We start from the raw sequence: 26,429 nt of genomic DNA, 5'->3' as shown, positions 1-26,429 counted from the left end.
AACTAGTTTAAAAAAGCATTAAAGTTTAAGAAAAAGGCACAAACTCCAGTGGAGTAGTGCCACAGAATCTCCCAGAAAAGTCAGTAAAATAACCGACAGATTTTTTTATTATAGAAGATGATTAACATCAATAAAACAAGGGACAACATATGAGAAGTCACCAAAATGAAAACTGGCCCCGTCCATTATTACTCCCACCTTCATCTTAGAGCGATGACCCTAATTTTGAACAAGAGACACAGAAAGTCCTCAAAATATAAAAGGATGCCCATGCTTATTTTAAGCAAAACTATTAGAGGGAAAAAGAAAAAGATGTACTCAAACCCCATTCAGCAGCCTTTCACTTAAGCAATAAGCTACCAAAAAATATAAATAAGCTACAATGACCAAAGACAAGTCTCCCAAACAATGTACTCCTTTATATTTAGCATCTAGTGTAAGACATGTAAGACATTCATAAATGTGTGTTTCATTTTTGTAATGACACTCATTTGTAATATTTAACCAATGGAAAACAGGGGCTTAACTTAAAACTGTTGAATTACAACTTTAATTTATGGTATTTAATATTTCATTCAATGAAGGAGAATACACATTATATGTGATTATATTCCTTTCAAAGACCTGAAATCTAAGAGTCAACTAAGGATTGATGAAGACCATCGTCATACAGGGAGGCAATTTTCCAGTAGGGAGGAATGTAAGATTATCAGTAAATTTCATTTCCTATTCTGTTACTCAGACTGACACAGCACCAATGGAGAGAATAGTGAGGCCCCTTATTTAAGATTTTTGAAAAAAAAAAATACTTCCAGGACCCAAAAAAAAAACCTTGACATCTAAAATTATCGGCTACAGAACTACTGAAATGTGCCAAAATGTTCATGAACTGTATCAGTGTACATTAACCATGACCCTATGTGGCTCTGTATTGCTAACGGAATTTGAACAAAAGGATTAAAGAATATTTTTATATCCTTTTCATTCATATAACCAAAAAATGGAATTACAGCTATGCAGACCACAAGTTATAGGAAGATTATGTGTTTACGGTCACCTATTAAAATATCTGCATATTCTTGCCTCTAAGACCTATGCTGAATGAGCATTTTACACACTATCTATAAAGCTATCCAACTTCGTCCAGCCTAATACTTATTTATATAGCACTTATGACAATGAACACAAATATAAATCACTAATTATAGGTATAAACTCAGAAGCCTTGAGAGACAATATTATCTTTCCTGTTTTACAGTAAATATAGCATAGACACAGAAACACCAAACTACTTGTCCAAAGTCACACAGCTAATAAGATGCAGATAGAATTTGAGCCTAGGAAATCTATCCCAGAGTCTATATCCTGAACCATCCTGACATCCTACCTATCTGTATTCCACCTTTTAATTCCATCTTTCATTCAAGCCATCGGCAAAATTCCAGCTTCCTACAGATGATTCTACAACCATTCAGATTACCTTCTTTTACTACCTTCTTTTACTACATCCTTACTCCTTTCATCTGGACAACTTATGTGGCATTTTACTCCTGTGTAGTTTTATAATTCAAAGATGGTATTCTCTGTTTTCCTGGAGTTCTTAACTATTATTTCATCAATTTCCTAGCATATATTTTTGTCTCCCCACTGAAAGTAAACATGCTTTCTGGTAAATACCTGTTTGCAACCATCGCAAATCCTGGTAGTATTATAGACATAGTAATACGTGAATGACAATTTTAACTTATATATAAGTTTAATTTATACATTTAGTGATTAGTTATATGGTTTATACAAATAAGTGTAGTTTTATTAACCATGAAATGTTAGTCTATATAAATGTTTAATTTGTGGTTGAGACTTAATACCTCAACCACAAATACTCCATAAGATACATACTAGAATTATAAATTTGTAGATATGTGACCCACATAAGTTCAAAAATTACCATTATTGAATGATTACAAGAATGATCAGTAGAAATAGACCTACTGATATACTCTTAATTCTATAATAGGTGGTCTCAAAAGAACTAGAAAAAATACAATTAATCAAGCTGTACAAATTTACCATATAAATGTATATATAAATGTCAGTTTACAGAGACCACTACATAGCTAAAACCACTGGATTACATATAACACTTTCAATATTTATCTCACTGCTATTTTATTTGTATAATAAGGGTACTTTATACTCAACATAACGCATAGGAGATCCTTAAAGTGATTCAACCAACTAATTAAGTTTCCTTAAGAAAATAATCATTGCACTATTCAAACTTTTAAAGAATCCTCCAATGACAATTTATAGATACTTCAGGAAACAATGGCAACAGAAAATAACATGGTTACAAAATATTTTGAATTTTCTATTCAAAAATAGAAGCACATAATGATAACATTGTAACACTCTTTAAATGGATATAAAGGTAATATGACTCATGGTATGTAGTATCATAATATTCATTTTCACTGTGCCAATCCAACGTACTGTTCATTAGAAGAAAAAATCCGAAACTTCTAATGTTCTGGTCATGCTTACCAGACTTCCTTTCATGTTATTAACCTTGTATGTATTTCTTGGATGCTGTCATCACACTGTATTATAATTATTTATGTGTCTTGCTCCTTTACTAAACTATAAGATCCTTGAAAGCTTTGTATCCTTGATGCAATACTCACCATTCATTTAAACCTCACTATAAATATTTAAAAAAAACAATGGACATACTGAAGACTAGATGGAAGAATATGAATAAGCAAAAAAAAAAATGCCCCTAAGCCATAGGATTATTGATAGTTCATGGTAAATATGCTTTCCTTGCAGCTAAAGAGTTAATCTATTTAAGGTTTTTTTCAAACTTTTCTAATCTAAAATTTAAAATTTTTAGAATTGACTCCCTTCTCTTACACTCGGGCCATCAGCAACAACCCAGTACTCTGAAAGGTCTGTATATGAGCATACATGAGCACTAAGACATGGAATGTCCTAAGCTGTTAATAAGCAGAGTAGACAGTTTGTTTTCTGAGATGTTGCTGTACAAGTTCGTTTACAGCCTCACTAATGAATTATCAGAGTCTTAGTCAAACAGCACTGTAGATTGCCATCTTGAAAAAATGAAGGTCCAGGAAATGAGGAGGGTGAGGTTTTGGTGTCATTCCCACAAAGGTGGCTGGAAAGACAGTGTTCTAGGTACTTTCAGTACAAGTACTTCCAACACATCCCTATTGCTGATGAAGTTCACAGAGACTGGAGACAGATGGGAGAAAAAAAAATAATAATTAGAAGTAAATAGAACTCACAGTATTATGTAAATTTAAATAACACAACATTTAATTGCTCATCACACCTTTACTGAACTGCTAAACTTTTAACAGAAATGCAGCTCCTATACTTAAGGAGCACAAATAGGAAAATAAATACTACTATGTAAGTGTAGGAGACAAAGTGGTATTAGTGTTCAAAGAAAAATACTTTTAGAGGCAGAATGAAATACAAAGGTACAAAAAAGAACTAAAGATATGTATGCTCATCTCTTTGAGAACCCATCCATTAAGGTCCATGAGAGTTCACACATACTGTATACCTCTAAGATGCGTGTGGCTGACAGACAACCTGTGATGGTGGCAATTGAAAAACAGCACATCTCTACTCAATACACTGCAGTTTTGCCAGTTTGTTGTTAGTAGCAACAGAAAATTCTGTGTGTCAAAATAGACTGAATGTTACAATTGCCAGAACACAAAATCAGTGAAACAGTACAGGAAGTGGTATGCAAATTGACCCTGGAATAAAAACAAGTGCCAGGAAATCCACAGATCTTCTTTCACCTGCATTTCTAGATCACTTTCTAGAATTATCAGACTAAGGAAAAGCATTAACCTGTTCCAAATTCAGAGTGCAAAGAGAAGTGAAACTTAGGCACACTTCTGGTTTGATTACGTCAGTCAACACATTATGGAGATAAAGTATGCTCCATAACAGGGATAGAGACTCGCCCTTTAGATAAACTAAGCTAAAAGAAACAGATGAACAAAAGAAATATCAGCTCAGAAAAGCTAAATTAAAACACTAAAACAGAACTTCCGTTTTAAGCCAAAATAGAGCATGAAGCAACAGAACACCAATAAACCTCTTGGAAAACACACACACACACACACAAATACATCTAACACCAACACACCAGGCAGTGCAGGGTACTGACAACTAAGGGAAAGTGAGTTCTACAATACTCCAACTCCAGATCACCACCAAAAAAGAGGTGACAGACCACAGGACAAAAAACAGGGAGCAGATCCAAACAGAGCCCGGCCGTCCTTCTGAGTTGAGACAAGGTTTGAAACTCAGCAAGCCAAAGCAGCTACTAATCCATAGATAACAGGGCATAGAAGAAAGATTCTGCACTATGAAAGCAAACTCTGAAGATCCTCCAAAGTCTGTGAACAAGTCATGTACTCAGAAGCTCTGATCAGCCCACACCTGTGAATATGTAAAGAACCAAGCAAAAGGAACAGAAGGAACTGTAGCTTTCATGCAAAAAAGCCAGAAATAGCCTGTGTTCCCACCAGTCAGAATGGAAAAATAATAATTTACAGGGTATCAGTATGTAGAGGAGCATCACCTCAGCCTTGACGGAAGGCTATTCTGTTCCCATAAGCAAAGCTAAAAAGTAAGCCTCAAAAGGATTATGTCCAAGCAACTTACCTGTACCCCAGAAGAAAGCCTCAATACACATGTATCATCCACCCCAGTCATGTTAAATCTACGATGTCAGCCAATGAATCAAAAATTGCCAGGAATGTACAAACTAAAAAGCTTCTTCTCAGCAAAAGAAACAATCAGTGAGGTTAAGTAGAGAGACCACAACTTGGGAGCAAATTTTTACCACTTGCACAGACAGAGCACTAATCTCTACGGTATATAAAGAGCTCAAAAAGCTAAGCACCAACAAAATAAATAGCCCAATCAATAAATGGGCCAAGGATGTGACATTTCCCAGAAGATGATATACAATCAATCAACAAATATGAAAAAATGTTCATCTTTGCTAGCAATTAGAGAAATGCAAATCAAAGCTACTCCAGTCAGAATGGCAGCTATTATGAAGACAAACAATAAGTGTTGGTGAGAATGTGGAGAGAAAGGCACACTCATACACTGCTGGTAGGACTGCAAATTGTGCAGCCAATATGGAAAGTAGTATTGAGATTCCTTGGAAAACTGGGAATACAACCACCTTTTGACCCAGCTATCCCATTCCACGGCCTGTACCCAAAGGACTTAACAGCCTACTATAGGGACAGAGCCACATCAATATTATAGCAGCACAATTCACAACAGCTAAACTGTGGAACCAAACTAGATGCCCTTCAATTGATGAATGGATGAAGAAAACGTGGTATATATATATATACACTATGGAATATTAATAACCAATAAAAGAATAAAATCATAGCATCTGCAGGTAAATGGAGTTGGAGAATATAATGCTAAGTGAAGTTAGCCAATCCCCCCAAAAAAAACAAATGCCAAATGTTTTCTCTGGTAGAAGGAGACTGATTCATAGTGGAATTCAGAGGGGGAGCGTGGGAGGAATAGATAAACTCTAGAAAGAGCAAAGGGGTGGGAGGGGGATAGAAAAGACAGTTGAATGAGACGGACATCATTACTCTAAGTACATGTATGAAGAAATGAACGATATGAAAATACTTTGTATACAACCAGAGGTATGAAAAATTGTGTTCTATGTGTAATATTAACTGTAATGCATTTTGCTCTCATATATAATAAATTAGGATAAATATATATTTATTTTGAAAAAATTGCCAGGAATGCAAAGAAAGACAATGATGGCCCATTACCATAAGAAATTGTTTTTTAAACAAATCAAGAAACACCATGAATGACATAAGCAGTAGCATAGAAAATAAATATATCCAAATCTACCAGGAATCAAAAACATCAGAAATGAAAAATAGTATACCAAGATTAAATACACACAAACAGCCATAAACAGCCATCAACAGCAGACACTGAAAGAAAGACTAATGTAGAAACTACCCAAAATGAAACACAGGGTAAGAATGACTAGGACAATTGAGCTGTGACATAAGATCAAGCAGCCAACACACATACAATTGGGGGTCTGGAGGAGGTGAAATGGTATGTATTATTGGAAACAGGAGAGAGGGAAGGGGAAAAAATAAGTAATATAAATAAGTTTCCTAAATTTGGTGAAATCTATAACCCCAGAAATTCAAGGAACTCCATAACCAAAAATTAGAACATGCAGAAAACACTAAGAGACAGCATAATAAAATGGCTCAAAACCAATTATAAGTAAAATCTTAGGAGTACACATATAAGACACGAGAAAATATAAAAGTAACAACAGATCTCTCATCAAAAGCCATGTGAGCCAGAAGACAATGGGGTGACTCTTCTGATGCACTGAAAGAATAAAACTAGCATAAAGAAAGTAATGGGGATTCAATGGAGCAAACTAAGCTATGTGCATTTGTGAAATATGTCAAAATCAACTAATTATTTATGACTACAATGCACTAATAATAAAATTGGCAGTGTATAAGTCTATACTTAACATACCTTTCAAAACAGGCAAAATAGACTTCTTCAGACATAAAAACAAAGAATTCCTCACCAGCAGATCAGCACTGTAGCAAAGTTAAAGAAAACCTTTCATGCAGAAAGAAACTAATACCAGAAAAATGTGGACTTCACAAGACAATGGAGGGAAATGAAGAGCACTGGAAATGGTAAATGTGTAAATGTAAAATACATTTTTAATTTAAAATTAATTAAAACAAAAAGAAAAATTTATAGTGGCATTCATCACACACAGACAATAAATAGCGAAAAGCCAGAAGGAAAGAGAAATGCTTTTAGAAATGTCTTTATAAGTACTATTATTTGAAAGTGGTCTTTCAGAATAGACTTTGCTTTCAGAGTTTAGGTATAACAGTCTTCATAAACCACTTTAGTGTTTAACAGAGAAAACTATCATTGTTATGGAATACCAGTTCTCTAGGATGAGGTAACTAAAAGGAGAGAACAGAGGGATGCTGGTAATACCATTTAATTGTCTTCACTGTGTGAAAATGTGTCAAGTTGTACATTTTCCTGTATCTGTAGTTCAATAAAAGTTAAATTTTAAAACACTTGACTTAAAATAAGGCTTATTATGCAGTTTTATTAGTAATCTGGAATGTCAGATCTCTTGCCAGCAAAGGGGCACTGACCCAGATTAAAAAAAAAAAAAAATCAAAGCCTCAAAGTCATCAAGAAGTGATTCGTCTATTAAGAGCTGCTAAGACAAAATATTTGCAATGGGGTAATTTACAAACATTTATTTTTAGAGTTCTGGATTCTGAGAACTCTAAGAAGCAGGTGGGCTTGGTGTCTCGTGAAAGGGCCAGTCTCCATTTAAGATTCCCCTTACTGCTGTGTCCTCTAGAGGGAGAAACACTTCATCCTCATATTATGGAAGGGATGGAAAGGCAAGAAGGTGCCGTCTTCAATCTTGAGTTTCTAGCAGGGCACAAATCCCATCCATGAGGGCAGAGCACTCAATTGAATCACTTCCCAAAGGCCACATCTCATGCTGCTGTACTAGAGATTGCATTTCAATGTGCATTTGGGACATGGCACCATCATTCAAACCATAGTCATTCCTCATTTTTCAGTTCTTTTTATTCATCAGTCTTTTTGCAAGCCTATTTAATACACCTAAAACTAAAAGGAATCCATAAAATGATATTCCTATCCATATCTACAAAAAAATGTTGTGGCTACTGCCAGAACAATATCCTCTATTACAACTACCATTGACTTTATTGAACATCACACTTCAATCATAAAGATTTCACGGAAGTGTGTGGCCAGCAACTATCAGAACCAAATCATATGCCCACATTTCTAACTACAAGCCAGAATTGATACCATACTATCAATTCTCTTCAACAAATGTATGTCCACACATGTCAAGTAATTCCAATATTTATGTATGCCTTGGGTGTTTTCATAGTTTTATGTACATTATCCAAACTTTTGGGATCAAATGAAAGGGGAACAAATCGAGTTAAAACATTTCTTAAAATACTGCATATATTTTTCTACATAACAGCAATTTTTAATAGCATTTTTCTTATTACAATCTTTAAACAAGCTTGCCAATATCAGAAATTGGAAAAAGTGTCTCCCAGGGTTATTTATATGTTAATTAAACATAGTATGATAAAGATACTTGCTGTTACAGACAAGTATTTACATATTAATGAAATCTTTATTGGCAAAGACTGATCAAAAAGAATTATGGGGACTACGTTGCTGCAGCAATTCAACATTCAGAATATGTTGTTGCTTACTTAGAGGTCATGTGTTCTGAAATTATTGGTCAAGATACTTAAGTTTAGAAGAAAACTGAATAAAAGGAAGATCTTATTACCATGAAGAGTATCATTTGTATCACTCAGTAATGCTGCATCTGGTAACAGCCCAATTTAAAGGAAATACATCAATGGGGCAGAGAGGGGAAAGGTCAAAGTTGCCGGGAAGTGCCTCCTCAAAAATTTTTTAATGAAAGCAGTAACTTTAAACTGTACTAAACCACATTAAAAACATTTGATAGGGCTAGGGCAGGAGCTGTAGCTCAGGGGTGGAGCACTTGCCTCACACATGTATGGCACTGGATTTGATCCTCAGCACCACATAAAAATAAAGATATTATGTCCATATACAACTTCAAAAACAAATTCAGTTAGAAAAAAACATTGACAAGCACTATATACATACTAAACAGAATGTGATAAGTATTAAAATAACTACATTTCAGAACATTTTACTAATGCCTTTCAAATGTTTTCCCCTAACAGCAAAATAATCCCTTTACTGCATATTTCAGGATATACTGCAAGAGCTACATGTGAAAGACAAAATGAAGCTGTAAACTAAAGAGACAAATGTTCTATACTCAATCCTGAAATGTTTGACTAAAAGAATAAATTAATCAATATACCTTCGTTTCTTTGCCCTTCATCAGAGTTCCAGACACTTAATATCAACACACTTTCAAGCCCCAGAAAAATTACTTTCTAATAGTATTAGTTTCTGCCTCCTTAATCAGAGAAATTACACTGTCTATTTTTCCTTTAAATTGATAAGACAGAATTAATTTAGCCAAAATCTAAAGTGCCACCAGGCCAGGAGTTGTGAAAACCAACTACCCATACCACCAGCCCCAGTCCCAGTCCCTAGTTCTGAAGGTTGACTATATAAAGCAGGCCTTTCCCTTTTTTGGATTCCAAAACTGATACATGCCATTTTGTAAAAAGTCGTCTGTGTACTACTCTCTATCGATGGTCACCTCCAAAACAAAATACAAAGCCACATTATTCTTTGGTCATAGCAACTCAAACAAACTATACAAATGGAAATTAAATTTTTATTAGGTAACAAATTGACTTAAATTTTAGAAGAAAAATTCTTCTGTCTCCCTTGAGACTGAGAACCAAAGAGTAAAAAGTGAATACAATAGTCTAATCCTTCTATAATTCATTATTCAGCCTACAATTGAGGTGATACCTCATTTCAAAAACAAAATTAGGGTGAGAATAGAATACTCAAAAATTGCTTTTAAAATTTTCAAGGAAAAAGTATTTGTGAACAGGACTAGGCTACATAAAACCATGAATAAAGATATTTGTATTTAATTTTTGGAAATCCTCTGTACTAACTCAATTTCAACCAGTGAATTAATTGGAAACATCATCTACAATGTAATATTGTTGAATGCATGAACAACTTCAGGTTTAATATTTATTCAGACTACTCTATCACTCAGAATTCCCTGAATCAAAAACACTCAACTCTAAGGTCTGGATGCAAACCTTATCTCTTCCAAGGGGGTTTTCCTAATGGACCTCCTTCACAACAAAAGCTCATCTTTCCCACCTCTATTCACATCTACATTCCTTATATAAACATGTTGTACTTTATTGTAGGTACATATATACCTTTATCTGATCTTCCCTACTGGATTTTAATTTATCTACAGAAAGAGACCACATCTGATTCCGATTTGCATTACCTATTCAATCCAGTGAAATTATGACTCATACATCTGCTTTAAACTGTTCTTTCAAGAAAATTAAATACAAAGGAATTTAGAATACTTCTGTTTTTAAATCATTCTCAAATACAATTAGCTATAAATTTCACTCAAAACAAGATTAAAATTTTAAAAGTCAACATGTGCTTTTCAAGGAATATTAATATGATCTTTTTGCAAGAAAGATCTTCCAGAATATCCAATAAACTGAAATTAAGGCAATAGTAGTTGATTGTGAGACTGTCTTCTGTTGCTTTCAAGGAAAAATAGCAATGTCAATTTATCTTTTGAATTGAAAGCTGCTTAAAGTCAATGCTGACTGTTAAGAAATCAAATTGCTTAGTTTCTGAAAAACTACAATCTGATGTAAATTACCAAAAATCATCCATTTGAAACTGAACTGTAATAAAAAGTTGATTTTGACCTATCATTCAACTGTGAAGAAATGGGATCTTTTTAAAGTTAAATTCTTTATTAATGATTTAAGTTACAAGGTAAATCAATTTTACCTAATAAAACTGGTTCTACTGAAATTTTTAATAAAATTTATATTGATATTTTTATTTTATGGCACATTTTTATATTTTTGTAAGAATAGAAAAATAATCCATGTCTGGTATTCAAACCCAAGAGTCAAAACAAATTCAGAAGGCTCAGAAGTTCCCTTCATTTTGGAGGCCCCGCCTATCACCAAAAGATGAAGAGGTTCTCATAATGAGTCTGGCAATAACAGATATGTAACCTTCCATCTCAAATTGGAATTTATCTTCACCTTTGTTAAAAACAGCTTTAACAGCATGAACAGAAACAATGCAAGGTAGAAAGCTACTCTAAATCTTAGTCCTAATATTTGCTTCACTAAAAAATACATTATTTCTTGAAAATATTATGCTAAGTGAAATAAACCAATCCACACCCAAAAAAAAGTATTTCTACTTTTAAATGCCAAGAGCAGTCAAATTCAGGGAGAAAAAAAACACAATGGAGGTTGACCAGGCCGGGGGTGGGGGTGGTGGTGGTGAATGAAGAGTAAAAAAAAAAAAGCATAGGGACTATTAGTACCATTCAATCCTGAATGGAAATTTTCTTTTACAATTGAGGTAAAATAAAAAGATAATGTTTACTATCTTTGAACAGTTCAGTAGTGGTAAGTTCATTCACAGCTGTGTGAAAACAATTTCAAGAACTTTTATATGGCAAATCTAGAACTTCATGCATTAAACAACTCTGCATTCATCACCACCACCCCCACCCCCGGCCTGGTCAACCTCCATTGTGTTTTGTAAAACCTTGAATGACATTTTCCATCATTAGTGAAAAGGTACCAATTCTTAATTATTATAAAATGTTTACACTTTATATTCTAGTTTGCCCTTTTAAAGTAAAAAAGGTGATATTTCGTATTCTTTGTTAGTGCCCCAATCATGGTAATAGAGATTATAAAAAGTGGAAAATCTTTTTTTTTGTTTTTTGTGCTGATTGCACATTTCAGGTTAGGTTTTTGGTAGGCCCAAATCTTTATCATGTCAGATTAGGAGTCTTGTAAGGAAGTTGGGGGCTTAAAGTGCAAGAAATAAAATCAATAAATGCGATTGAGTCAAACTAAAAAGCTTCTCAGCAAAGGAGATAATTATTGAGGTGAAGAGAGAAGCAGTTATGCCTGAAGTCTAAGCATGGTTTTGCATTTAGTAAGTTAAACTGTAATAGAGTAGACATATTACCATTAAACCTATTGTTCTTTACTACTTAGTTTAAAAAAAAACTGTGAAAGACTTTCTGGAGAAACAAATTAACTAAAACAATCTGTATGTTTTAGTAGTTAAAAACAAATATAACTCAAGAACTTATACACAGTCTCTTCAAAGTTCTTTTTAAATCTCGTATCCCAAAACAATGATGCAAAATAGCTTTAATATCAGGGCATGGGAAGCAGGGAGGAACGGGGCAAGACCAGGGAGTGATACTGGCCACATATTATTATATTGTGCATATAAACAAATATGTAACACAAATCCCATCATTGTGGACAACTATAATATACCCATTAAAATGTGGGGAGAAAAAAAGAGGCTGGGGATGTATCTCAGTGGTAAAGTACCGCTGGTTTCAATCCCCAGTATGGGTTGGGGAGAGGGGAGGACCTTAATCTTCCAGTTACCCTCTGCTGAAATATAACTGAAGTCTTTTTTGTAATTTAAATTAGTCCTTGAGTTAACTTAAAGGACCCCCAGGGCATTCAAAGATAATAGAGCACTGGACATTGTGCAATTATTCTGCAAGCCAACTTTCAGGTTAAAATCATAAGTTTAAGCAATCACTAGAAAACATTAACAATAAGTGCATTACATCTTAAAAGAAATTACCTTTTAAAATATTAAGGAATAGTAGCCTTTTTTTCCTAAAGATTTACAGCAAAAATAAGTCATCTCCAATCAAATTTATTTTGCAGAGGTAGAGAACAGAATTACATTCTAATTTATAAACACATTTAGAAAATACATTTACGATTCACTCTACAGATTTAAAAGTTGAAAATTATCAAAGTATCTCAATGTTTTTCTTCACTTTTATCTAAACAAAGATTTCCCTTTTTACTAATAAGAATAATGCAAATAAGTAATTTTAAACATTCTTAGAGCCTAGTGACTTACAACTTTCAAGCACAGATTAAAATCTAGGATATACCTATGTTGATTTTAACATGGTTCCAAGCCTCTATAAATCTCAGGAAAAACAACAAAATTATCTGGAGACCAGGTATAAGTAAGATGTGCCAAATGACTCTGCACATGCCGATCAACACCCAAGCCTAAAAGTATTATATTTGGTGAAGGCAGCAAGGGAAGCCAGATGATCCCCAACTTATACAACATCCCTTAATATTCTAAGTTTCCAGTAGCTAGAGTTACTAACAATGATTTCAATCAGAACTATCAAAATCCTTTAGAGTGTTATAGTTTACAAGCAAATTTCATATGTATCAATTCATCTATTACTAAGAAGAATGCTATAAGAGTAAGCCTGACAAGAACTGTTGACTCATTTTAAAGATAAATAAATTCAAAATCAGAAAAGATAAAGCATGCATTTACTAGTGAGCCAGGTGACTACACATTAAAGACCTCACAAATGGATATGTCCTGTTACTCTCCATTTGCCTTCTACCTCCATTCAGAACTGACCTAGCAAAGTATGCTCTGAACACCTCTCTTCTTCCTTGTGCCATTTGACCAGGAGCTAACATCACTAAACTATATACTACACACTTTAATCTCAAAATGCTGGCCTCCAGGAGAACATGAGGTGATAATACTAGAATGTAATATCTACATAGGCTTACAGTCTGTCACATGCCAAAATCCGATTATAATACAGAACATTAGTCTGGTAGTAACATGGTATTTCATATTTGTCCTTATCTCTGGGAATTTCAAATGGAGACAAGGTTGTTGAGCAAAGCAGGATACAGATAGTCCTGGGTCCCTAATACTGTTAGAACTACAGGTTCAGTTTCTAAAATAAACAACTATTTCAAATTGATATTGTTATCCTAAAATTGTTTTTAATTTAAATAGTACATATTGCGAACATGGCACTAAACCATAACTTTTAAAATTTTGTATTGAGTTCAAGTGGTTCTATTATATTTTCAAGATTTAAAAATAAGTTGAACTTACTTTTATCACCAGAAAAAAAGGTTTAAATAGATAACAATTTTTTGTTTCATGCTGAAGACCTTGAATTAAAAAAAATGTAATTTAGAGAGAAGGTAAAATTCGGTTTATAGAGTCACATACCAAGCTTCAGGCAGCAAAACAGAGTATTCATGTGGAGAAGTTGTTTCTGGAAAGTTGGAGAGAATTGCAAGGCGATGAGGAAGAAGGTCAGAGCCATGATAAGTAAATAGAATTTCTAATGCTTGGACATTGCTTTCCTGTATAAAAGGGAAGAGGTGAGTTTCTAACATGAATCTTAGAAATAAATTTTTGAATGTCATAGAAAATCACTGCTTTAACTTTTATGCAATTCTGAAAAAGTTCTTTGAAATATTGCTGAATTTTTCCTGAATTGTATCATGTTTCTCAATTTAATGGTACAAAAATGATTTTTAAATCTGAAGAAAATTTTTTTTAAATGTAGCTATGTTTTCTACATTCATATTAGAACAGAACAGAAAATGTAATGGTATATGCACACATCAACATTAACTACACAACTTCAATATTTACAAGTGTTAATAGCCACAATTATTTACCAAAAAAAAGAATTACCCGAGCATAAGTTCTGGCTGAGAGAACAATATTCTGGCTTCTAAACTTCTTAAAGAAGTCAGCATCATATCTCTGTCCAGATGCATGAGGCACTCCCAGGATTTCCTGAAGGGAAACAATGATTTAATGAATAGGCCTTTAAATACGGTGACAAGAAAATATTAAAAACCTTTACAACCCTGCCTGCCTAAATAAGGCCTGAACTAATTAATTTAACTGTCAACTGTTAAGTGCTGTATCTGTATCCTCGTCTTTGTTTTGAAAAGGGCCATAATTGTAAATGCAGTAATTTTTTCAAATCCAGAAGTAAATGAAATAGTAAAAATTTAATTACAGTAGTACAACCAAAACCAACTACCTGGTAAGAATAAGCAACAGTTATACAGTGCTGTACATTATCAGCACCCATCACATCTACATAAGAGTAATTAAATCAATCTAAAGTTCTTAAGAGTGACCTATGTTAAATGCAGATTGTAAATTGTAAATGCAGAATGAATAGGCTCAGAGTGTCTACTATATGCTAGTGGTACTATTATAGGCACTGTTAACTCACTGAACAATGTACTTTCCCTTCCCTCCATGTAGCTTGAAATCCAGCACAGAAGTGAATCAACTGTTTACAAAACGTCTTAATTTTTTAAAAGCATTTATAAGGTATACAGAAACATTGAATATGAAGTAGATATCACAAGAGAATTGCTACTAATTTTGTTAGAAGTAACAGGAGCCTTGTGGTTATTTTTTTAAGACCTAATGATTTAGATATTCGTACTGAAATAGATAAAATGATAGAATTTCTGTGATTTGCTTTAAAGTGAAAGAAAAGGCAGAAGTGTAAAGGTGGAAAATAAAAGACAAGATTGGCAGACTAGCCGAAACTGAGAATGAAGACATCAGATTTCTTAGTACTGTTCTGACTTATGTTTGAAATAGTTTGTAATAAAAAGCTAAAAAGAAAACTAATAAAACTCAAGACAACTAAACTCAGATACTCAGTGTTCTAACATTTCCCTAAGAAGTTTCCTACTGTTAGGAACTTTTTCACATTTTCTGATCCTCTACACTGACATTCTATTCCCCAGCCCCCTACTCTCAGCTAACAACCTTGCTTTTCTTAATTGACTATTAGATGGGAGGTCCCTAATTTTCCAACCCACCAAAGCTGCAAATCTGCCTGCATCTATACCAATACAATTTTTCTTCCTTCCGTTACAGCAGAAAGAAATTTATTTTCATACCTAAAACAGTCTCCAAACTCCACTGATGCTCAGAATCCCATTCTCCTCCTCTTCCACTATTAACTAAGTATTCCTTTTTCTTCCACTGAATAAATTCCCTTTCACTCTTCCACTGTGCATTCCCGTTAGCATGCAACCAATACTACTACTTCCTTCTACTACAAAAACGACCCTTAATGGGGCTTGGGTAGCATGCTCGCCTGGCATGCATGCGGCCCGGGTTTGATCCTCAGCACCACAAAGATGTTGTGTCCACGGAAAACTAAAAGATAAATATTAAAAAATTCTCTTAAAAAAACCACAACCCTTACACATACCTAGCCACCACCTCCTTCACCATTTTCTCTGGCCCAGCCTTTTTCTCAAAAACACTTCTTGGAAGAGCTGCCCACATCCAGTCTCCACTTCCCCACTGAACCTCTAAGAAAAACTCGATTTGATTCCTTAAATAGGATAAGTAAACAATTCTAACCATATTTCCCACCTTTGTTCTGTGCCTCCTCAATCCCCACATCCTACGCTATCAAATGTTCTCAAGAGCATGTCATCTTCTTCCATGCCAACAGGCCTTTATCTAACACTGGTTATTAGCATAGCCTGCTCAACAGAAAAGTTCTTGCTTCCTAGTTATTTGGACAAACTGATAACTTTCTCTAAGCTTCTATAAAATTCAGAGGATAGTAGAAACTGCCTCAAAACACTGTTGATAAACAATCTTGAATAAGTACATGAGAACAGCTGACAGTCCTCAACAAATGTGCTGGTATTTCTTGAGGTTTTCTCTTTGCCCACTGGGTCTTCCTACTGTGCTTCCTCATCAATTCTTCATACTTTATCATCACTTAATGCCTATAAGAAAACTGTTCTTTATTCATCTCTCCACCTCCAGAAACAGCCCAATAATATCTGGCATACAGTAAGCACACAGGTAAAATTTAAATGAATTTATTTTTATCCATTTATCATCATTTTTAAAAAGCATGTCCTATGATGAAAATGCAATGCCTATCTCTTATACTAACAGGTTAATCATTATACCTGAAGATTTTAATTCATTCCAAGTCATCTACGTTTCAAAAGCTTAGGTTTTTTTAAAAAAAAAAAAAAAGGTGGGGGGGACTTAAATACTTTAAATGGACTGTCACATGGGAAATAGCCATTCAAAAACCAGAGAGTAACAAAAGAGGCCTGGGAGTGTAGCTGAACGGTAGAGCACTTGCCTAGCAGGTGTGAAGCTCAGGATTCAATCCCAAGCACCACAAATGGTGATGATGATGATGATGATGATGATGATGATGAAAGAAAATTAACTGCATAGTCACGCTCTGAACATTTTTGGGGGTAGCAAGGGGATAACCCGAGATTGAACCCAGGGACTTACCCACTGAGTCACACCCCTGGCATTATTCTTTTTTTTTTTTTTCCCCCCCTAACAGGATCTTTCCAAGTTGCTAAGTCCGGCTTTGGAACTTATGATCCCCCCTGCCTCAGCCTACTGAGTCACTTGTATACAAGTATGCATGCACTACAGTATGCAACTAAACATTTTACATATTTTTTAAAAGATATTTATATACTTAGCCTTAGTTTCATGAGTAAAGTACATGCTTGGATTTCTATAGTATGGAATGTGCTTATAATACATTACCTCAAAATATTCCAGAATTCAAACGTTGTAAAACAATGTTTTAGGGCAGTATGACCATCTTACAGTAAAACTAATTGTACTCATATATAAAATTTTCAGGAATTATTCATAACTTGTTTGCATTAAGTGGTATATTCATTACCAATGTTTTGTAATATCCACAAAATTAGCCCTCTTAAGTGTCCTGTTTAAAAAGCATTTTAACTACATTACCAAGGTGGGGGAATCAAGTGCTTCTGGGTCCATTTATACACAGTCACAAGTACAAAAGGCTTCCATTATTCTTGGGATGGGCACCATATTAGCAGACATGACACTTACTGAGCACCTACTACTGTGCCAGTGTCATGACTGATATGCCTACATAGTAGGGAAGCAAGTCACAGACTAAGGAAATAACTTTCATGTGAAGCCAAACTTCGATAGTTGGAAATACCGTTTAAAACCTGAATAACTTCAACTATGAAGGTCATTTAATAAAGCAATCTAAACTATTTACTGAAATGTGGTCAATTTCCACTTTTACCTTTAAGAGTTTCTGAATTGTTCTAATAGTTCAGAGAACTACTGAAATCCAACACGGGGCCATCTGTACTTACATCTCTGAAGACTTGAATACGAAACATACTATTTTTAAGTTCAAGAGTGGCCCTAATTAGGATCAACCAACTAAATTTGACCCAACAAATCATACTCATCTTAAGATTATTTAAACTCAGCAAAAACTAAAAATTGGTACTGAGAACAGCTAAGTGTCATTAACATAAAATAAAAATATAAAATATAAGAAAAAGAACCGTAAATCTACAAGACTTAGATGCATTGAAATGGCTATACTTTTTGTATTCCCTAACAAAATAACTTCTGGCCTTTCATAATCTTGAATTTTTACCAAAACAAGTTATGAGAGAACTTGCTTCTGTTAAGAAATTAATTTTTCCCATATAGTTTTAAGACAAGAATGTCAGTGGCAGATCAAATTCACATAATTGGACTGAAATTATTCCTTACCTCATATGTTGCAAGTCGATCCAAGTAAGTTAATAATTTCAGTCTACAACGGCAAAGTTCTTTTTGTTCCAGCGTCAACCTGTGTTGAATAACTATATTAGGCCATTCATATTTACATAGAAGTACATTTCTCTAGGAGTTAAGATAGAACAAAAATGAATATTCCACTGAACCCAAAGCTCTTGGAACAGTTTACTAAATAAAGCATAAGGGTAAAACAATATTAGAACATTTAAGTTGCTGAAATAATTATCACAAGTAAAAAATATATACTGAAATCATTAGTTATTTTAAAGAGGTTACCGAATGAATAGTAATGAATCATTACTTTGAGAAGTTCACTAATTTAAGTAGTTCTTGTCTCTTCTTGAGCTCTTTTTCCTTTTTGTTCTTGGCAGGCTGTTCATCCAGTGGTGAAAGATCCTCATAGGAGATACTGTCAATGTCTACTTCACCAGGTAATGTAAATCTGCAAGATAAAAAAAAACTTGAATCCTTTTTCAGTAATTTTTTTTAAACTTAAAAGCTGTTTTTTCCTATTTTAGCTGAATTATTAACTTCCACAGAAAGAGAAACAATTTTTTTTTTAATTTTTGCCATTGTAATCCAGGTGATCCACTCATTATATCCATAAAATAGAAAAATTAATATGCACAGAAATGCTAAGTTCAAGAAAATGAAAACTGTTTAGGAAAACATGTCGTATTATATTCACCTAATGAAAAACAGCCCATGTAGAAAATGCTGCCTAGAGTTTATAATTTGACTCACTTCCATTTATGATCTTAAAATGATTAGCAAATGTTATCATTTAAATTATTCACTCTTCAGATATATTATTTATATCTCCAAAGAAGTCCCAAATGTCTGATGAGCAATGACCCTGTCAAGTAACTATTACTATTATTACTGACATTTGAACGATGCTTCAAAGTTCAAGAGGTGCTTTCACAAGATATATAATTTAATCACTGAAAGTAATTCTGTAAAGGAGGTATGACCCTACAGGTAAGGAAAGAGAAGTCAAGACTCCAAAGATTGTTCAACTAACAAGGAAGCCAACTTAGGTTTGTGCCAAAAGCCCCAGCCTAGCAAGGGCCAGCTTTCAATAAATGTTTCTAGAGTGGCTATTTCCTCAAATCAAGCCATTACATGCTAACACTTAACATAGGAACAAAAGCCATGACGTAATGTAAGAAAGCGCTGATCAAAGACAACTGCCTGGATATAGAGGAATTTCAAGTTTACCTGGCCCAGTGTCTCAGAAGTTTTCACCAAGTCACCTTTGTTTTGAATTCAGATTTTACTGTAACCAACCTGCCATCATCTGCTCCTTTCCCTATTGCTAGCAGAGCCTCCAGATCTGTGCCTTTCAATCCATACTGAAGCAGTTCTTTTGCAGCGTCCACATTATCAGGCACTCGCTCCAAACACTCATGGAGAACCCAGGATCGCTTCTTTATTTTACTCTAGATAGAAAACACAAAACAAGGATAAAGAATGCATGGCATCTTATAGCACCTGACAACTGCCTTCTAGAATTATAAAGCTCTATGTGAAGTGGTATAGTTATTTAACAACTGGGCCATAGGTAGCTAGCTGCTCAAGAAACTCCAACTGTTCATTCTCTAATGTTGATTCCAACTGGATAAAGAGCATGTGATTCCAACTGCTTTTGCGACTAATGAGCCTCAAAGAGACAAAAAGCTCCATTTTCATATCTGCAGCCTACACATCAGTCTAAGGCATCAAAATTCAATATCTGGGACACTATAGGAGTTCTCTGCTCCTAGCAGGGTTTCCTACACCATTCCCTTCCTACACCAGTCCTCTTTTACACCATTTGCCTCTGCAATCCCCACAGTCAAAAATCCACAACAATTTTTCACTACCTAAAGAGAAAAGCCTGAGTCACCACAAGGTTTCAACATCCTCCCAAATCAACACATATTTCCACCTGTATTTCTTCATGTTCACTACCTCAAATAGCATCTCCAACAAACGGAGTGAATTCACTTACCCATGAAATGGTTACTGGGCACCTAGTATATGCAGGCACCAAATGGAACATGAGGATACAACAGTGAATTAGATTGGGTCGCTGTCCTCATGCTTGTTGCAAGTTGCTCATACCAATACCATTTGTCCTCTTACAAATGCCTTTCTCTTTTGAGACTTCCAAATTCCTGTACAAAATATCTTCACTCTACAAGGCCTTTCTTCTACTCCTGCTGAACGTACCATGATCACTACCTTCTCCAGGCTTCTACAGTTCAATCTCCTGTATACTTAAGCAAAAGGTTTGTCTCTGGGAAGACAATCAGCTCAATAGCCACAGCCACACTTGGGTCCCTGCTGCACCTCCCCATGGTCACCAGTATATTATTTGTACTCTTAACTGTCTAGATAATAAAATTAAATACATCCCCAATTAAAAATTTACTTCTGTTGTCTCATAATCATCTTAGCTCCTTTTTAGTGAGCAAAACTGTTCTTTATGTTGTTTCAAAAAAAGCAAGTAGGTGTATATGCATTCATGAGTCCACTTGGACTAAGGCATAAAAAAGATAAGGTAGGCTTGGTGTCCTTATTTGCTAAAGCAAATGGTAAGCAACTTTGTCTTCATTTTTCCATCAGCTCTCATGCTCCTTTGTCTGAGATATTACTTTTTTTAACAGTTAATGATCCTGTTTGGTTGAAGCATCAACATCTCCCAACATTTTCAGATGGTATTTTTATTTTAAAAAACTCAAAGTACATAGACTTCTAAGGAAAACAATCACCATTAAATTTGCCCATCATTTCCTAGGGTCTTCCTAAGGGCAAAGAAGTTTTCCTTTCTAAATGTCAGATCAGAATATCAGGATTTCAACTACTTCCTTACAAAGATGCCAAGGGTCAAAACACAGGCTTGCTATGAGTTGAATGTATTACTGAAATTCAGATATTGGACATATGACTATATGTATCAGTAATCCTCCTGTGATTATTTACAAAGAGTCTTTCAGGGGTAACTAGGTCAATAAGAGTAGGGTCCTCATAATATAATTAGTGCCCACATAAGAGACTGGGCATGAGCTTGCTTCCTCTCATGTGCTCTCGGCCATATAGGGACGCAGCAAGAAGGAATTCATCAACAAATCAGAAAAGGGCCTCACCAAGAACTAAACTAGCACCTTCCCTGTGAACTTTCAACCTCCAGAACTGTGAGAAATGAATTTTGTTTCAAACCACCCACGTCTATGATACTTGTGTTACAGCAACCCATGCTAAGGCTGACTGTGGCTACATAACAATTTTAATGTGAGAAACCTATAGAAGGAAAGATACAGTTGTGGGATATAAGTAAAAAAAGGAATATTTAGTAAATTTGGTATGTCAGTTACCCATTATCTATCAACTCCAAACTTCCCCTCCAAGCAGGCGCAGTGATAGCATTTTTCATTTGCTGCTTGACACAGTATATTAAGCTTTATCAAAAGGAGTACTAAAGGGCCACAATAAAGGAAGAAACTCTAGTTTCAAGAACTTTTGTTCTGGTTCTTGGCAGTCAGCAAGGCCTGAGATGAGGTGGGGAATACAGTGATATGTCCTTCTCTACCTTTCCTCCCGCCATGACAACTATCCACTGAGTATCAGTGGCACTCCCATGAACCAATTTTTTCCCAGTGAATCTCCCAGGAAGCTGAACAGAAAGATTCCCAGACTGAGCCTATCTTACAGAAGGAGTTTTCTTGGCCAGTCCCAGGTTAAGGCCTCCTCTTTATCTATCAACTTTAAGCTGTTGGTAGATAGGGGAGCATCCTAAGCAGGAGGCTTCTAGTATCAGGGATTTTTGAAACACAACCTTAGCTCATTAGCACCCTGGAAATAGAGATGGATATCGAAGCTGGTGGTCTAACTGCCAACCAGGGTCACTGGAGACCAGCCCTAGCCTGACAACCCAGAGAACTTTTCCATCCAGTGTGCTGCAACCAATCCTTGTCTAACATTGTCCAAATCCCAGCCTAGAGGAAGAGGCCCCTCTTCCAAGCGCATTCCCTCCATGGACGTGTTCCTTCAGCCCAAGGGTATTCCATGGAATTCTCTTTACTCCTTTACAGTTAATCTGTCGACTACAAAAATTCTCCTAATTGAAACTTCTGCTGTGGTTCCTGAGTAGACCCTGACAACCGTGAGTGAAGAAAGGTGGCTGATGCAGTGAAGAAAAGGATCAGGTCTTTGTTCAAACATCTTTACCATCACAATTCAGTTACAGAGGCAACAGATCCTGATGAGAGAATTTTTCCAGGTTAAAAAACACTTCATCACCTATAGAAAAGTCAGTAACATAAAGTACCCTAAAATAAAACCTATAACCAAAAGAATATTCCATGAACATGAATTTACCACATTACCAAAATATTTTAACATACCAAATAATTCTGAATTGAAGCAATGTTGACTGCTGACTTCCTCCACTGTCTCTGATACACGAGATCAGTATCCAGGCCATAGGTGTGAGCCAGAGACAAGGCTTCCTCATACTCTTCACTTTCAATCTTAAGAGAAATGTGGGAACGTTAATAGTGCAGAACTATCCACAGTCACTACGATTAGAGAATGGATGAGAATAATGTATTGACCTAATACAGCATGGCATGCCATTTTGTGCACTGTGCCACCAGAAGCTCAATGACATTTAGACAAGATAGATTTAGTATTCTTACAACACTTTAACAAAGAAGATGAAGAGCACTTGCTTATAGAATCGAACAATGGCAAAACCAGGACCAGAATACCATAGCCCGATTCCTGCTCCAGGGCTACAGCCGCAGCACTGCCAAATGGCACAAATAACTCCAAGGTGTGTATGCAGGGTCTGTCACATGGGCTTCCCATCAAAATCTGTGGCTTGTTTCCCTCAATATCTTTAGCTTGTAGGCCAAAACCAAGTAGTTGGCTGGTTCACTAGTGACTATTTGTTAACCATCCTCTGTACCATCATCTTCTATCCCACTAAAATGGGGATAAGGAGGCACTAAGCAATTCCGTGAGACCCTGTCTATAAATACAATGTAAAAACGGCTCAGTGGTAAAGTGCCCATGGGTTCAATCCCCAGCACCCATAAATAAGATAAAACTGATAATTCTAAACTGTTAATGATCTAACACCCCTTTCTTTAAATTTCTTCCTTAATTGAAAAGTTTGCTTTTTCCCCTGGGTGGGTGGGGGGGAGTTTGATTCCTTAATCCTTTGGTAGAAAATGGATATTCTCACCTTTCTCTGATAAAGCTCCTCTGGAGTTGTAGAGCGCAAACTGACAAGACGGTAGTTCTTGGTAATGGTTCGTGGGCGTTTCCGCGGAGGTGCAAATCGCTCCATTTCAGTCACCAAGTAAAGACCCTGTTTTATGTACCCAAAGTAGCGAGCCTTGGCCGATGTTTCATGATCAGAGTCAGAATCCTCTCCCCCCTCATCATCTTCTCCAGTCCTCATCTCCAAACGAGATCGTTTGGGGGCAAGTTTAATCTCACACTGAATTGAAAAATGAGGCACGAAATTAATACTGAGGAAGTAAACAACCTTTCAGAATTAATGAAAAACAAAATTTTCAACTTTACTCTGGCTTGATTCATTATTATGATTCAAAATGGAACCCAAAGGACTCCAACAACAAGCATATACATCAATTTCTGCAGAAACATACATGGATATTATCAGATCCCAATCTCCAAAACTGAAGGGCTATTTTAGTGACGGATCATTAATACAGTCATAAATATGCCTAATTACTTTAGAGAAAGAACTTGAGAATGAATTGCTTCTACGTTGATATTCCTGTACTTGCTATGGACAAACTGGATGACAATATTTTACATCTATTTAGAGAATGAACATTAAGGTATCTATTTGCTTCATCAAAAATAAGCTCTCTCCCTGCCCCTTTTAAAAAGTCTAACAGCTTAACAGAGTTCCCTATCTGAAAGCCTGGTTATTAAAGATAACTTTCATTTCAGGCTTAACAGAGCTGGCTTATATTTTACGCTATTCTCTTTAAAGAACATCTTTAGACTCAGTAACAAACTTGGGAACAAAAAATATTTGCCAGTCTGAACTAAAATGATAGCCACTGAAGATGGTTCCTGTAGAACGACATGATATAAGAATTTTATATGACCAAATCATAACTCTCAAAAGCTAGCCTCTATTTTTAAGTCTTGTGTCATGGTAAACAAGGTTGTTTTTTTGTTTTGTTTTACCAAAAGAACCAAAAATTTTAAGTTAACACATTAAGAAACAAGTTAAACATTAGGAAATACCTAAATGATAGTTTATCCCATTCTACATTTTAAGATAACTAATTTAGAAAAAAAAATTATTTCAGTGAAGAAAGGCTTTGAGGAAGGCATAATGACCACAAGTTTTCTATCATGATGCAATTTCTTTTTATTAACTGAACTTTAATATTGTATTTTATACCTGATGCTACTCAGATTTTGTTTTTAAATACAAGATTAGATTATGGGACAACAAAAATTAAGCTCAATATTTAGATTTTTGGTGAAATGCACATTTACTCTTAAAGAGGAAAGTCTTACCTCCAAACTTAAAAATCCCCCATCATGGGCAGCAGTGACTTGAGGTGATGGCTCAAACCATTCACAAGACTTGCCCAGTAAATTCTTTAAGGTTTTCACTGAAGACACAGTTAGAGCACCAGAGCATCGAGCCAAAATCACTGCACTATCAGCCCACCAACTGACATCTATCAGTGGGTAAAAGGACTCTTTATCTAACAGGAAGAAAATGAATGCAAATTAATCTGTGAATGTAGGTTTTTATTTTTTTTAAATTCAATGTATTTACTATATTAACTTTAAATTCAAACCTACCTATATTATGTGGACCCTAAAGGTATCTTACATAATGAGAAAAAGTAATCAAGTTGAAGTCATTAAACTTTTACTCAGAAGGTAGACAGTGGTATAGTAATTCATTTAACAAATATCTAAGTGCCAACAATTAGTCAAAGTCCAAAGCTCTAGAGATATAGAGGTAAGTCAATTAAAATCCTTCACCAAAAAAATATAGACAGGCCCCTAAATGCACTTGTAATCGCAGCTACTCAGGAGGTTGAGACAAGAGGATCACAAGTTCACGGCTGACTGGGAAACAGCACGACTTTTTCAAAATAAGAATTTTTAAAATTTATAAATGTGTGTCTAGAGATACTGCTCAGTGATAGCACTCTTGGGTTCAATCACCAATATTAGAATTAAAAAAACCTAACCATATACTCAGGAAAGAGATACACCACCATTTTCAACATAAATTAAAAGGCAGATAAATACAAAATGCATTTGTATATCAAGAATGTAAAAGGTTTTAGAAAATGCATGTCTACCACTTTCATACAAACAACAACAGAAGTATGCCTTCTAAAACTATATAACAGATATACAATAGCTTCCACTGCTGATTTCCTCTTAAACATTTAACTAATAAAGGAAAAAGCATTCAAAGCCAATGAAGAATTTCCACCGGAGGCAGTCAAAAGAAATGTGATGATATTCATCAGATTCATTGTGCTTTTTATTTTAACCTTAGCTATCCCACAAAAGATATGATATGGTTTAAAGGTAATACCTGTAACAACAAGCCATAAATTTAAAAAAACTGAGAAAGATTTTGAAACTGAAGTTTAGCACTATGAAAATAACTCATTTTAATTTTAAAAACTCCTAACACTATTTTCTTCCAATGAAAGCCTAAGGCAATTTATACAAAGAATTTAAAGAAAATATGTTTCTGGGGCTTCTTTCCAGGAAAGGAAGGAAGGAAGAAGGGGTGGGTCATTTAAATCACATTCTAACTTATACTTTCACAAGTTATTTTTTCTCAAATATTTCTGAATGAGTGTTTTAGACGATTTAACAAAACATTCAAAGCCTGGATTCTGACATAATATTAATCAATATTTGCAATGCTTTTTAAATGTGGAAAAGAAGCATATTATAATAATGTAGATTCAAAATGTGTGTCTATTACCGATTTTGTAAGGGACACTTAAAACTTCGGAGATGTTTGAGAAAGAAAAATAATCCTGGGGGGTGGGGGGGAAGCCATGTAGTGGAGCACTTGTTTC

General features: G+C 35.0%; 1 protein-coding gene across 3 annotated transcripts in view; it reads right to left on the bottom strand.

Annotated features, from left to right (window-relative positions):
• Window positions 1-26,429, bottom strand: part of Nbas (NBAS subunit of NRZ tethering complex) — a 298,757-nt gene that overhangs the window by 202,219 nt on the left and 70,109 nt on the right. For all 3 annotated transcript variants that reach the window (XM_078029643.1, XM_078029644.1, XM_078029645.1), the window contains 8 exons: window positions 24,883-25,076; window positions 23,561-23,818; window positions 22,716-22,841; window positions 19,618-19,769; window positions 18,629-18,769; window positions 18,301-18,379; window positions 14,401-14,505; window positions 13,927-14,063 (listed from right to left, as the gene is read on the bottom strand). In XM_078029643.1, coding sequence (XP_077885769.1) covers window positions 13,927-14,063; window positions 14,401-14,505; window positions 18,301-18,379; window positions 18,629-18,769; window positions 19,618-19,769; window positions 22,716-22,841; window positions 23,561-23,818; window positions 24,883-25,076 — 1,192 coding nt within the window. The remainder of the gene's footprint in view (window positions 1-13,926; window positions 14,064-14,400; window positions 14,506-18,300; window positions 18,380-18,628; window positions 18,770-19,617; window positions 19,770-22,715; window positions 22,842-23,560; window positions 23,819-24,882; window positions 25,077-26,429) is intronic.

The sequence above is a fragment of the Ictidomys tridecemlineatus genome, chromosome 12 (assembly GCF_052094955.1).
Source record: "Ictidomys tridecemlineatus isolate mIctTri1 chromosome 12, mIctTri1.hap1, whole genome shotgun sequence".
NCBI classification, from domain to species: Eukaryota; Metazoa; Chordata; class Mammalia; order Rodentia; family Sciuridae; genus Ictidomys; species Ictidomys tridecemlineatus.
The sequence above is the reverse complement of the archived record's forward strand: the minus strand, read 5'-3'. Positions and strand labels throughout refer to the sequence as shown.